A 13,419-nucleotide genomic window follows, 5' to 3' on the forward strand; every position below is an offset into this window, starting at 1 on the left:
AGCGAGCCGCGAGGTTCGAAACAGCCGACACGGTTCCAGGTTGAAGGAGGTCCGTCTCGCGGTGTAGCATTGCGGGTCGGGCAGGTACCTCCATAACTGGCGGGGACCATTGTCATCGGTGCAGGGGTCCGTCTAGGGAACACCGCCCGTGGTTCTGTGGTGCGCTAGGGCCTCTTTGACAAAACAACTCCCTTCGAGCTCAGGAGGGGTCTTTGTCCATCTTCTCCCTGACCCTGTTATCCAGCGACACGCTGGTACTTCCACTGTTACCGTGATGGCAATCGCGCCCAGTTCCATGCCGACACACAACGAGGAGGAGCCTGGTAACCCTGGAAGCTAAAACCCACCATCAACCGTCACTCATGAGTATCTACACTAGAGGTACATGACGAAAGCCTGAAGATGACGCCGGATACAGTGCCTACTCGATCGAGACCGAGGGCCGCCACACTTGGCTTTCAAAAGATATCCTGGCTTTGAGCGGTAAATAGACATCCAGCTGATTGTGGAAGCTGCCTCCCACCTGTCAGGACCGCATCGGCGACCGCTTGAAGCGCACGCACACGAGGCTCGGCACACTCCGACGGCGAGCAAGCTCCAGCGTTCCATGCCCTGAACGGGCTTTGTCCCACCGGCTCCCGAAGTGTGGGGTTCCCTCGGGACTGGTCCCACTCCGGCGCCGGCCCGGTCCATCTCCACATCACGGAGGTTAGGGTCGATCCCATCAGTGAATCCGCTACATAATCTATAGTCTACCCCCTCTACGAAACTAGGTTGAGGTCAAATTCAAGAGACGAGATGGGTCGAACCAACGAAGCTTGTCGATTCCTGGACGAATCCAACAGCTCAAACAACCCTCACGGCGCTTCAACATTCATCGTGTCTCAAAAGGTGCCTGCTACAGACAGCGACTTAAGGATGTACAAGCGGGAGTTGCTGTTGTTGACCGCAAGATCGTCAACGCGATTTTCTAATGCTCAGTTTCCGATCAGCGTCATGCTTGACGAGCATTGAGACACTCGGGGCCCTAATACTCACCAGCTGGATGTGTATAGGGGCGTGACGAATCTTGGCCCATCAAGAAAGATGGTCACCATGCAGGAGTGATGTGTCCTCCCCTTGCATTATTCACAGAAACATTGGACAACGGTGGTATCTTCAGGCGGATAAAAGCAAGATATCGTCCTTACGATTTACTCCGCGAAGCTGATGTCTAATGATCCCGTTAGTCCAGCATCACGGGAATTGGCGAAGATGGTCACCCAGGCGTATCACTCCCACATCAACCGGTCTGCAATAGCCCCGTGTGGACAGTATGTTCAATACGTGGTATAAGAGACGCCCTCTACTGAATACACAACTGGACAGTCAAGTTGCCTCTGGCTATCTACCTCGATTTGACTCTTGAGGATTACCGGGGCAACGGTTCCCGCGAACCTTCGAAGTGACTAAGGATTTTTACCTGCTATCAGGTTGTGAAATACTCGGCAGAATGGATGAAACCCATATTCACCCAGAACTCCATTCACTCAAGAATCTGAACAGTCCTTGGGTCATATTTAAAGTTGCAGTCAACTTCCTTGCCCTTTCCTCCTCTTCAACCAACCCGAGAGGTCGAACCGACAACTTCGTCACCTCTCTATACTCCGATACATCCCTGATCCAACCCTCGTCTCGATCTTTGACTACAAGATGTCCACCAACCTTTCGACTGGCGCCGTTCTGCACGATGTCGAGCGCACAGCTGGCAAAAAGGAACATGGACAGCACGCCGACCACCGAGCACAGACAACAACAACAACAACAACAACGACAACCACAGGGACTCGAGTATTCAGTTCCTCGTCCTGGCGGAGGTTCCTACAACAGAGCCAAGAGGCCAAAGTCAACAACATGAACATCTCTCTCAAGGAGAATCCAAAGTGGTACCAGAAGCTCCTCGACGCCGGAGTCGAGGAAAACGGGATCCAGCCGGTTCCGATTGAGGGGAGGACTTCGACGCAGTACAACCAGTTGTTTACTGTTTTCTTTACTTGTTTGTTGTGTTTACTTCCGTGAGTCATTCATCATCCTATCCTTCAGTCGGTGCCAGGCGAAACCTACGTAGCATACCTGATTGACTGATTGCTAACTCGACATGTTTCGGTTTTTTAAAGGGTCCCAACCGGCATGGTAGCCACTCTCGAGTTTGGCCTGAGTCTCAAGAGACGCATCGCTAGTCATCATCTTCTTTGCGCTGCTTACCTGCCTCCCACCTGCCTTCATGGGGATTGGAGGAATGGAGACGGGCATGAGGCAGTTTGTTCAAGCTCGGTATTCGTTCGGGTGAGTTTAGTTTCCGCATTCGCATCTACCAGACATCCGCCTCTCTTTTATGTGCAAGGGCCACCTCCTAATTGAAACCCCCTCTGTGTCACAGTCTCTACCTAGTAATCATCCCCCTCCTCCTCAACGCCGCCACCGTGACCGGCTTCTCCCTCATGTCCGCCATCGCCGGCGGGCAGACCCTCGCAGCCCTCAACCCCTCCCACGTGAGCGTCAACGTAGGCATCATCATCACCTGCCTCGTCGCCTTCGGCGTCTCCCTCCTCGGCTTCAACTTCGTCCACTTCTGGCAACGATAGACCTGGATTCCCAACCTCGTAGCTCTTGTCGTCACCGTCGGTTGTGGCGGCCGCTACCTCCATCTACAGACCCAGCCTGCATCACCGGCCACTCCCACGCAGATCCTCAACCTCAGCAGTCTCGTAGCGGGCTATTTTCTCACTTTCGGCGGGACGGTGAGTGATTACTCTGTTTACCATAACCCGAACCAAACCCGTTTCGAACTGGCCCGTTCAGCGCCCGAGCTCGCATCTTCACCTATATCTACCTCGGCCTGCTCCTCTCCTCGGTCCCACTTTTGATCCTGGGAGCTGCCATCGGCGGCGCCGTACCCCAGGTCCCTGAGTGGCAAGCCGCTTACGCCTCGACGGGCATCGGGGGCGTGATGATGGAGATGTTGCAGCCGGCGGGAGGGTTTGGAAAAGTGGTGTTGGTGGTGCTTGTGCTCAGCGTGATTGGGAACATCGCCATCTCCATGTACAGTATCTCACTGAATTTGGAGATGTTGGTTCCGGGGTGTTTTATGCGCGCTCGGCGCGTGCGCGGACTTCGGTTTGTCTTCATCCTGGTGACCATGGCGGTCATGATCCCGTTGGCGGTGCAGGCCGCGAAGCAGTGGGGACGAAGTTGCCACCTGGATTGGCGGCCATAGGTGCCTCGATGCTGAGTTGGGCGCTGGTGGTCCCGGGAATGGCGCAGTCGTGGTATGTTGGCCCGATTGCGAAGATAACAGGAGATATCGGGTTTGAGATGGCTTTTGTGCTGACCGGATTGTTGTACCTGCCTTTAAGATGGGTGGAGATCAAGGCCCGGGGGGGGGGCTTTGACGGATGAGATGTGTGTGACTTGAGTCCCGCCGAACATGGACAGGAGACACAGGTTACTCAAAAAGAGCAGTAAAGGTGTATCCACCATAGCCATTAGACATATCAGGGGAAAAAAGGGAAAAAAGAGAAGAAAAAAAAAGACATATCGGGGACTCGTATAGTTGTCATCCGAAAGTCCGCTATTGTTCGAGCTTGCTAATACAGAGGAGTTCCGTCCTTCAGACCCAAATCACTCGAGCGACTTGGAGACTGACAATTGTCCTGGTATCGAATGGTATCAACATCTTTCAAATACCCTGTACAGGCCCTTCAGGTTTGCCACTTCAAGAATGCCGGTCTGCATCAGCGACTTAGTAGCCACAAGCCTTGACTTGAAAGCCGGAAAAAGGACATGTTCCAACGCCCAACGAACATGATCTCTTCGAGCAACCGTTTCGGCATCGACATGCTTGTCGCCACCTTGGACAGCTGCCGGATCATCATTACCGATAGTAGCTGGCAATCGCTCAGGGACATAGAACATGGCCAATTCTTTGAGGAAGCCCTCGAAACAGGCCTTCTCTTCTGACCAGTCTACACGTGGCCCAAGTTCTAGGAGAAAACGCGGCAACTTGGCCATAGACGGCGTGTAGCCTTTGATGAGCAGTGGGATGCTTAGCAGCTCGCCGGCCGGAGAAATTTCGAAAGAGAAGTACTCGAGAAGCATCTCTCGCCGCTCGATCAACTGATCTGCCACCAACTCGACGATTTCAGACACGTCCATTTCATCATCTCTGCCTCCTCCGGATGCATCAGCCGTGGATGATCTCTCAAACTCGGCGGCCATGTTGAGCAGCTCTCGAAGATCAAGGGGCGGGTCAAAACGTATGGTACCAAAGTTTCCGAAATCCGTCAAGCCCAGTTGGTAAAAGTATTCATAGCATACCCGCCCATAGTCGACAAGATACAGCTTGACACCACCCTGGATGGCGGCGAGACGACGGCGCTCATCTACAATACCGACAAACGTATGATTGGCCAAGATCTCGGTCAGTTCGTGGTGCATCTCTTCGCGGACTTCGGCGCGCAGTTCGCGTACACTGATCAACCGACAGGCAGTAGCCTCACGCTCCACTGTCTCGTAATTGATCACCTCGGCTTCCTTGTTTGTTCCAATCATGGTTGCTTTGACGCCAGAGGTGGACGAGATTCCATCACCTCCTGCCACTGGTCCCATATTTGACGCTGGCGGTAACATACTGGTTATCTTACGCATGTTGGTGTCAGTCCGTACAAGACTCGATTCATTGCGTGCTGGGGTCTTGCGGGCTCCTGAAGCTGCACCGCTGGTCTTGGATGGGGTGCTTGAAGAAGCTTGTTGATCTGAGGCCGACCATGTACCGCCAGGGAGAAGGGTCTGGGTAAGAAAGGTTCGGCTAGTGTCGACAGCAGCCAACTTTGATCGGATATGCTCGCAGATGGCCTGGATGATCTCATGTTCGTTTAGGAAGTTCACTTCGCGTTTCGTAGGGTGAACATTAACGTCAACCCGCTCAGGGGCAATTTCTAGGCTGAGGTAAACAAAAGGGTGGCCGTTTTTGGGAAGAAAGGATGCATATGTTTGTTCAACCGCCTTTCGAATGTTGGAAGACTCGACGCATCTGTGATTGATGAAGAGCAGCAGAGTTGTCTTTTTGAGATTGTAGTTCGCATTAGTAGCCAGGCCCATTGCCTTGAAACCCCACCGGTCATCGGATGTCGAGTACTCGATGAGTTCATTGGCAACGCTCCCTCCGTATATCTGCCGGATTCTGTCGGTGCTCGAAGCAGTGGCTTGAATGGTAATGCTTGTTGATGACTCGCCATGCTTTTTACACGAGAAAGCGACGTGCGAACAATGTACGGCATAGCGACCAACCATGTCGATGATTTTGTTGTACTCGTCGGAGGTAGATCGAAAGGCGCGCCGTCGGGTTGGAATGTTATAGAACAGGTCCTCAACGGTAATTTGCGTACCTTGTCGACCAGCGACAGGCTTTGGATCAGGGGACTGGCCGGGTTTCGCTGGGACCAGTTTTCCACTCCCATAGTGAGCACGCCAGGCACAGTTGGATTCCTGAGTCTTGGTGGTAACAGTCAGGTGTGCAACGTGGCTTATGCTGGCGAGAGCCTCACCGCGGAAGCCATAGGTCGAGATGGACTGAAGATCTTCAAACTTTTGCAACTTCGACGTGGTAAAGCGCTCGCATAGAATGGGCAAGTCTTGCTTGTCAATACCGTAGCCATTGTCTGTGATCTGGAGGAGTTTGAGGCCACCATCCTTGACCACGATTTCCAACGAAGTAGACCCGGCATCCACGGCATTCTCCATCAATTCCTTGAGAGCATGCACCGGAGCAATGATGATCTCGCCAGCGGCAATCTTGTTGACAACATCTGGGTCGAGAGCCTACGAGAGCCTGTCAGCCATGTCATTATCTTGATATAGGTATGGGGAACGGGTTTCCTTTACCCTGATTCGACGTGGAGCATGGCCGCTGTCATCGCCGAGAACGCTGGCCTTGCGTTTTTCACCTCTCGGGCCGTCAATGGCCATCGCATCAGCCATTGAATCGGCCATCATGCAGAAATTTGCCCTCGCGAGATGACCAGATTATCGACAGTAGGCACAATGGAGACCTAGCAAGCTCGTCTAGGTATAGCAGTTGGCTGTCTCACGAGAGGTATCTAACGACGGCGTGAAGAAAGTCGCCAAGTTTCCTCTGCTAGACGCGCTGGGCGGTTTGGTTTGCGACTAACAAATATGGTCCATCTGTTCCAAGGAGCAAACGCGATAACGTCAGGTTGCCGTTCCACTGCAAGAATCAATGGTCTTTGGTCAAGCTTTGACAGGTTGGAGGAAAAAAGCCAGTCCTACTTTCCGTGACGGACGAACCTGGTCACTCCTACTTTCGTGGTTGAAGTTGAGGTTGTTAGTTACCCGTGCAGGGTAAAGGTGTGAACAAGATGTCTACAGCGGAGGGCAACAGCGGCCTCCGGTCCCTGAGTGACCAACGCAGCGGCCCAGTCATGACTGCGTTACAGCTATAGTGGGTCTTAGGCACGTGCAATACGGTCGATACAGGTCCCGTCATGGGGGTCGTTATCCAGGTCCCAGCTTTTTCTCCCAATTACCTATTTTGGCAGGTGCAGCGCCTGACACGAGCCACCGCACGGACGCAAAACTAATATTACATGTAACTTCCGTAGCCCGTATATAATATACTTAAGTAAAAACTGCAGCGGTATATAAATGCTTATATAGCAGTTGTGTACGCTTCCGGTCCTGTATATTAGCTAGTATTTTAATAATAATACTAGTATTATTGTACAAATAGTAAATTTGATATTAAATATTTGAAATTTTATTACCTAATAGAGATAATAAAATACACTTTACTTTCAAGTATTGAATATTCAAATTAAGAATTGAAAGACTTTATTTTAAGTATTACAAAATAGAATATTGAAGTTTAAGTTTATATGTAAAGAACGGTATTTAACGATTGGAATAACTATAAAAAAGATTTGTTTGTAAAAAATTTATTGCTAAATACCGTTTCTTTTTTCTCATTTTTTAGTACCGCTTTTAAGACTTCTAAAGAGGTATTAGTAATGTTCTAATGTAATTTAAATAATGATGTTAAAATAAAAAAAGTAGAAAAAGTAAGTTAAATGAATAATATCTTAATAATTACTAATTAATATTTAAAAAGAGTAAAATTACTTGAGTTTTGTAAACAGTTATTTAAATGTTAGAAAAAATATTAGTATTACTCTTTTGAATAATCTCTTCCTTAATTTACTTCTTATTAATTTTTTTATCCTTACTGTTACCCTTATCTTTACTTTTATTTTTAGCTTTATTTTCATCATTATTTTTATCTTTACCTGTGACGAACGGCAGTCTGACTTGCCTAAATGAGATAGTTGAAGGTAAAGACTATCAGTGCTGTTCGGTGAAGCCAAAAAGTTCACAACAAGTATGCTCGTATACTGGTCTCGGCGATAATGATCTATTGACTACTGTTGAACTATCTGGCAATGTGAGTTCTCCCGTAGTCCCTTTATACCTGCTCGCGCTCTGCGAGATATCTGTTTCCGGATGTCCACGTAGACGTGAACCCCATAGCGTGTGGTTTACAAGCTGGCTCGATTCGTGAGTCTGGCTCGACTGGTGAGCCTGGCTTGACTCCCCAGACCCCTTGCCTGTCCAAAGCTCTTTTCCTGTCTCTGGTTATACTGCCTAGCTTACGTGTGGCTGTTGTGTACTAGTGGCTTGGTTAGCCCGTGCTCGTCATTATCAGCTCGTAACATTACTCTTATCTTTACTAATATATTTATTAATATTCTTCTTACTAATTTACTTGCTATTTTATTTATTTTTTAAAATCATCGACGTTACTAACATTGTACTATTTTGATACAAATTAATGAAAAATTTTATTTAGCGACTTTAAACTTAAAATTTTACAATATTATTATTTGTAGTGTTAAGGCTAATTTAAATGATTATGGTAGTTTTAGCAAAGGTAAGTAAATAAATACTAAGGTTATAACAGGCTAGGGTGCATATGCCCAGACTGCCAAAACTTACAAAAGATAGGACAATGTTCTGCTTGTAACGCAGAACTCGGAATTCACACTATATAGCCAATGTCAACCTGTGACAGGTAATTAGTAATTTTTCTCACGATTTTAATTTGGCAAATATATAAAGCAAGCCCATTTTTTTTAAATTTCTTCTTTTTTTTCATAATTTCGACTTTAGTATTTTTTTAATTATGAATTGCATTTAAAGAATAGAGAAATGGTTATTACTAAGTATTGGAAATATAAAAGAGTTTATATTCAAGTAGTTAGGGGCGGTAGTAGCAGTTTTTTCCGTTTTTCTAGCGGCTGATATAATTTTCGTAATATTCAAGTACTCCTTTATAAATACGACAGAGTATTTGGCATTCTGTCACAAGATAACCTGTGACTACCAATAATACTGCTATTGTAGTAGAGCGCACCCGCCGTCGCGGTCATGCGCTCCTGCTGGTACAGTTATATTGTTACGAACTGATAATGACAGGCACGAGCCAACCAAGCCACCGGTACACAACAGCCACGCGTAAGCTAGGCAGTGTAACCAGAGGCAGAGAAAGAGCTCTGGGCAGGCAAGGGCTCTGGGGAGTCAAGCCAGGCTCACGAATCGAGCCAGCTTGTAAACCACACGCTATGGGGTTCACGTCTACGTGGACATCCGGAAACAGATATCTCGCAGAGCGCGAGCAGGTATAAAGGGACTACGGGAGAACTCACATTGCCAGATAGTTCAACAGTAGTTAATAGATCACTATCACTGAGACCAGTATTACGTGTCACGGCGCTGGCGGACCACTACATCACTAGGCTATGTTCCAAAAGGATACAAGTAACCGAAGCTGGCAATTCGGTCGCTCAAGTGGTCTTATATAGTTGTGATGGCAGTCGAGAGGCACAAATGCAAGGCTGCCATCACAAATAGTTTAATCAGCTTTCTATACTATAGGATAGTACAAGACAGTTACAAGCCACAGTACTAGCCACACGTTAATAATACTGAAAAGTAATAATATTACAAACTAGATTAGTAACTTTTATTTTAAAATAGTAAATTTTTATAATAGTATCTAATTCACACTTACTATTAAAAGTAATAAATTCATTGTTAAAATTAAATTACTTTATATTCGGAGTTATTCTATAGTTTCTAATGTTCCAATATACGTTTATAGTAAAATTGGTAAGCGAATTAATAATAACCTACTATTTTTACTTCGTAGTATTTTTCTTATAGATAATGAGTGTTATTTGAAGAAATAAGGCCCGAAAATATAACTTCTTAAATAGTCGAAGATTTAAGTAAATTTAAAAAGTTCGTTTTAATTAAAATACTAAGTATTGTAGAACTAGTATATTTTGATTTTATTGTGCTGAATTTAGAAACCTTCAGTATATGTAATAGTTCAATACATTCTTACTAATATAGACGGCGGGGTCCTTACTAGTACGGACCTTAAGAGTAAATATATTTTCATCATTAGAATTGAAAAAGGGATATTTAAAAGGAAAAAGAATTAATTACGGATAGCCTGTTTAAAGTTGCATATTTAACCAATAGTGTTCTTATAAATCTTATCAAAATTATCATTAATAATAGCTAAAATATCATTAGCTTCAATAAAAGTATTGTTAATTCTACTAGTAATAGTATTCTTATCAATAATCAAATTGAAAAGATTTGTAATTTATTAGAAAGTAGCGTTTAAATTTTTTTTATTACAATTACGAAACGGTTAATGATAATTATCTTTTTATAAATTAGTCGCGTGATAGTATAGATAATATAAATAAAATCTACGTATTAAGTTAATTAGGACGTAATATTCAAAATGGACTCGTCTAGCGGGATAGCTAATATTTAATTACTTACTATAGCTTCTATAAAATTCTCGTAAAATTACTTGCTTATAAAGTCAATAATGAAACTAATAGCAAAAATTGCAATATAGTTATCATTAATAATAACTATTAATTAATCTACCTAAATGATAGTGAGTTTTACTTTATAGATATTTGTTAATAATAGGGATTGTGATGTAATAAAAGTTTCTTTTCGTAGTACAATTAAAGCTTATGTGAAAGTTCGTTAGAAATATTTATAATAGCTTTAAGAGTTTTACGAGGTATACACGCAGGTAGGCCTTGGTAAAAGTGATAATATTCGACAAAGAGGAAAAGAGAAGTCTGTGCCAGTATAGCATAGAGCTTACAGCTAAATACACAAGAGAGGTGCGGATATCGAAGGTGCTAGAACGCCAAGGTCGAATATGTGGTTCGTGCGGCGCACCTCAGGAGTGCACCCAGTCGGAGGGCAGGCCTAGCTTACATAGAGTTCAAGCTAGGCAAACACCCCTAGGCGCCAGCCCCATGACAATAGCGGCAAATAAAGTTATAAATATACGTTCGCAGCTGTGACAGGCTAGGGTGCATATGCCCAGACGGCCAAACCTACAAAAGATAGGACGATGTTCTGCTTGTAAGGCAGAACTCGGAATGCACACTATATAGCCAATGTCAACCTGTGACAGCAGCTTAGTAGTTAGGTAATATTAACTATTGCAGAGCAAACGAACTTTAGAAGAGTATGTTAGATAAATATATTTATATAAAGAAATAAACAAAGTTAGGAAAGTTAGTAGACTAGCGTTATATAAATTAGGACAAAGCTATACCTTAAGACAGACCTACTAAACTTACTAATACAGCTGTGTACGAGACTATATAATGTAGTTAGCTAATAACTAGTAGCTAATATATATGTGACGAACGGCAGTCTAATCTGCTTAAATGGGATATTTGAAGGTAAAGACTATCAGTGCTGTTCGGTGAAGCTAAAGAGTTCACAACAAGTATGCTCGTAATGTGATAGCAGCCTTGCAGTTGTGCCTCTCGACTGCTATCACAACTATATACGACCACTTGAGCGACCGAATTGTGTTACGAACTTATGAGGACACACGGGCCAACCACAGCACTGGTAGCACAACAGACCCAAACGGGCAAGGCCGTGTTACCCTATAGGACCAACGGATCAGGAAGGCGCACGCACGGGCTCACCAGTACGAAGGGCTCACCCGTGAGCCAGGAGGGCATCGTGAGCCACCTCACACTAGATAGACCTATGGGGCTCGACAAGAGCATCCGGAGACAGATATCTTGCAGAGGGCGAGCAGGTATAAAGGGACTACGGGAGAACTCAGATTGTCAGATAGTTCGACAGTAGTCAACAGATCACAGTTACCACAATTGTTCATTGAGACCAGTACCACGCACATACTTGTTGTGAACCTTTTGGCTTCACCGAACGACTCTGATAGTTATTACCTTCAGCTATCTCATTTAGGCAGATCAGACTGCCGTTCGTCACAAATTGCCAGCTTCGGTTACTTATATCCTTTTGGAACATAACTTAGTGATGTAGTGGTCCGCCAGCGCTGTGAACTATTCCTTTTACGGAATTAGTCCACTCAGCCTCCACAGAACGTGCTAGAATACAAAGGTTTTGCTACTGTATTCTGGGATTTTCTAACTTGTTTAGCATTCCTTCTAGACTAATTTGTCATCATGGAATGCACTAGAAGCTCATAGATTCAGTTCATTCCTTTTATGATATAGTGCTTCTACAAGCACTCCTATTAACTTACAGAAGCTCATACGCCCTGGAAGCTTCTAGATACTTAACGTTCGTGTATATAAAGACTTCTTCTTTCCTTTAGTTAGTCACTCCTTAAGCAAGCTGTCATGCGGCTGGCGCCTAGGGGTGTTTGCCTAGCTTGAACTCTATGTAAGCCAGGCCTGCCCTCCGACTGGGTGCACTCCTGGGGTGCGCCGCACGAACCACATATTCGACCTTGGCGTTCTAGCACCTTCGATATCCGCACCTCTCTTGTGTATTTAGCTGTAAGCTCCATGCCATACTGGCACAGACCTCCCTTTTCCTCTTTGTCAAATATTATCACTTTCACCAAGGCCTACCTACGTGTATACCTCGTAGAACCCTTACACAAGCAAGCAAGCACAATCCAAACAATACAATACAGTCTACTCTTATAGTGCAGAGTTCACTATAATAGTTGTTTCTCACAGTGCAGAGTCCACTGTAATTATGTCAGACTAGGGTGCATATGCCTAGACGGCTAAACCTATAAGAGATAGAATGATATCCTGCTTGCAAAGCAGAACTCAGAATGCATACTATATAGCCAATGCCAACCTGTGACAGTACTCTTCTGTCTTGAGAGTAGAATTCTTTCTAAGACCTCTTTTGCAACATTCTTCTATTGTCTTTGCTATTACGCTACTTCCTTCAGCACTGCTGTCACTCTTTCTACCGCTTCCGCTCCGCTCCACTATAAGTGCATAGTTTACTGTAGCATCTTTATACTGGTACTATTATTATAAGCCAGTTAGAGCATTGCAGCGAACTAATTTATAATCTTCTAACTTATTGAAGAGTAATTAATAAAGGTCTTAATTCTTTTTAAAAAAATAGTAAGTATATTTATTACATTTAGATATTTTAAACAAATAACTTAATAATTATAAATAAACATCGATTTTATGATCGTAATTAGGATTTATGTAATAATATGAATATAGATTGCGGAATATTATATAAACGATACGCAAGAAATAATAGGATAAATGCAATATTGATATAATGAGTACAAGTTGTATAAGAATTGAAGATGATACGCAGCGAAAGAGATATAAAGTTATTAAAATTGTTAGTATACGCTTGCGAGCGACTTCTAGCGCTTAAAAAATAGGTATTTTTATACTTGATACTCTGTTACGTATGTTTCCCAAATAGGTAATTGGGAGTTTAGGCTGGGACTTGGATACCGCTCCTCCCTGTTATTTCGGCCGTCATAGTATTTTGACCAACGGAATTGTCACTACCAACAATTTTCTCGTCATCCTTAACTAACTAGACGGACGAGGCAACCTACTGTCGCCCTCACTTAGACTACTGCTGATGACTAGGGCATTACAGATTTGACGACCGCCTCAGCGATCGAGAGCAATTCCGTTCCTTCCACCTCGCGCAACCATGTCTGTATCTATGGGTCCACGATTGATACCTTTGGCTTCTGCGATACAGTTCACGACCACGGATACTCGCCTGGATTTGCAAAGCGCGACACCACGCGAATCAACGGACCATACCATCTTCTTCTACTCTCTGTTGCCTGTCTGACCTCAGTTCAGCTCGACTGAGCCACATGATCTTTGGAAGGCCATCACCTTCTCCTGTCACGGAACCTCTCATTCTCTGCCGGATCTGCCTCTGCGGCCGGGGTTCGGAGGTCTCCAAAGCCAGGCTTCCACTGAGACTGATGTCACTGATTTGTCGAGTGACAAACATATCCTTACATTG

At 44.8% G+C, this 13,419-nt stretch overlaps 2 protein-coding genes across 2 annotated transcripts; one reads left to right on the forward strand and one right to left on the reverse strand.

The window, feature by feature from the left end:
* Positions 1 to 1,692: 1,692 nt before the first annotated feature.
* Positions 1,693 to 2,624, forward strand: SMAC4_00909 (uncharacterized protein; the record flags this gene model as incomplete). The annotated part of the gene is made up of 2 exons (XM_003349971.1): positions 1,693 to 2,003; positions 2,420 to 2,624. 2 exons carry the CDS (start codon positions 1,693 to 1,695, stop codon positions 2,622 to 2,624), a joined length of 516 nt encoding a protein of 171 aa, XP_003350019.1.
* A 459-nt stretch (positions 2,625 to 3,083) lies between these two features.
* Positions 3,084 to 6,410, reverse strand: SMAC4_00910 (uncharacterized protein). Its single transcript, XM_003349972.2, has 2 exons — positions 5,923 to 6,410; positions 3,084 to 5,859 (listed from the first exon to the last, which is right to left on the reverse strand). The coding sequence occupies exons 1-2, from the start codon at positions 6,031 to 6,033 to the stop codon at positions 3,709 to 3,711; spliced, it is 2,262 nt and encodes a 753-aa protein (XP_003350020.2). The 5' UTR covers positions 6,034 to 6,410; the 3' UTR covers positions 3,084 to 3,708.
* Between the last annotated feature and the right edge of the window lie 7,009 nt (positions 6,411 to 13,419).

This window comes from Sordaria macrospora, chromosome 3, assembly GCF_033870435.1.
Source record: "Sordaria macrospora chromosome 3, complete sequence".
Taxonomy (NCBI): domain Eukaryota; kingdom Fungi; phylum Ascomycota; class Sordariomycetes; order Sordariales; family Sordariaceae; genus Sordaria; species Sordaria macrospora.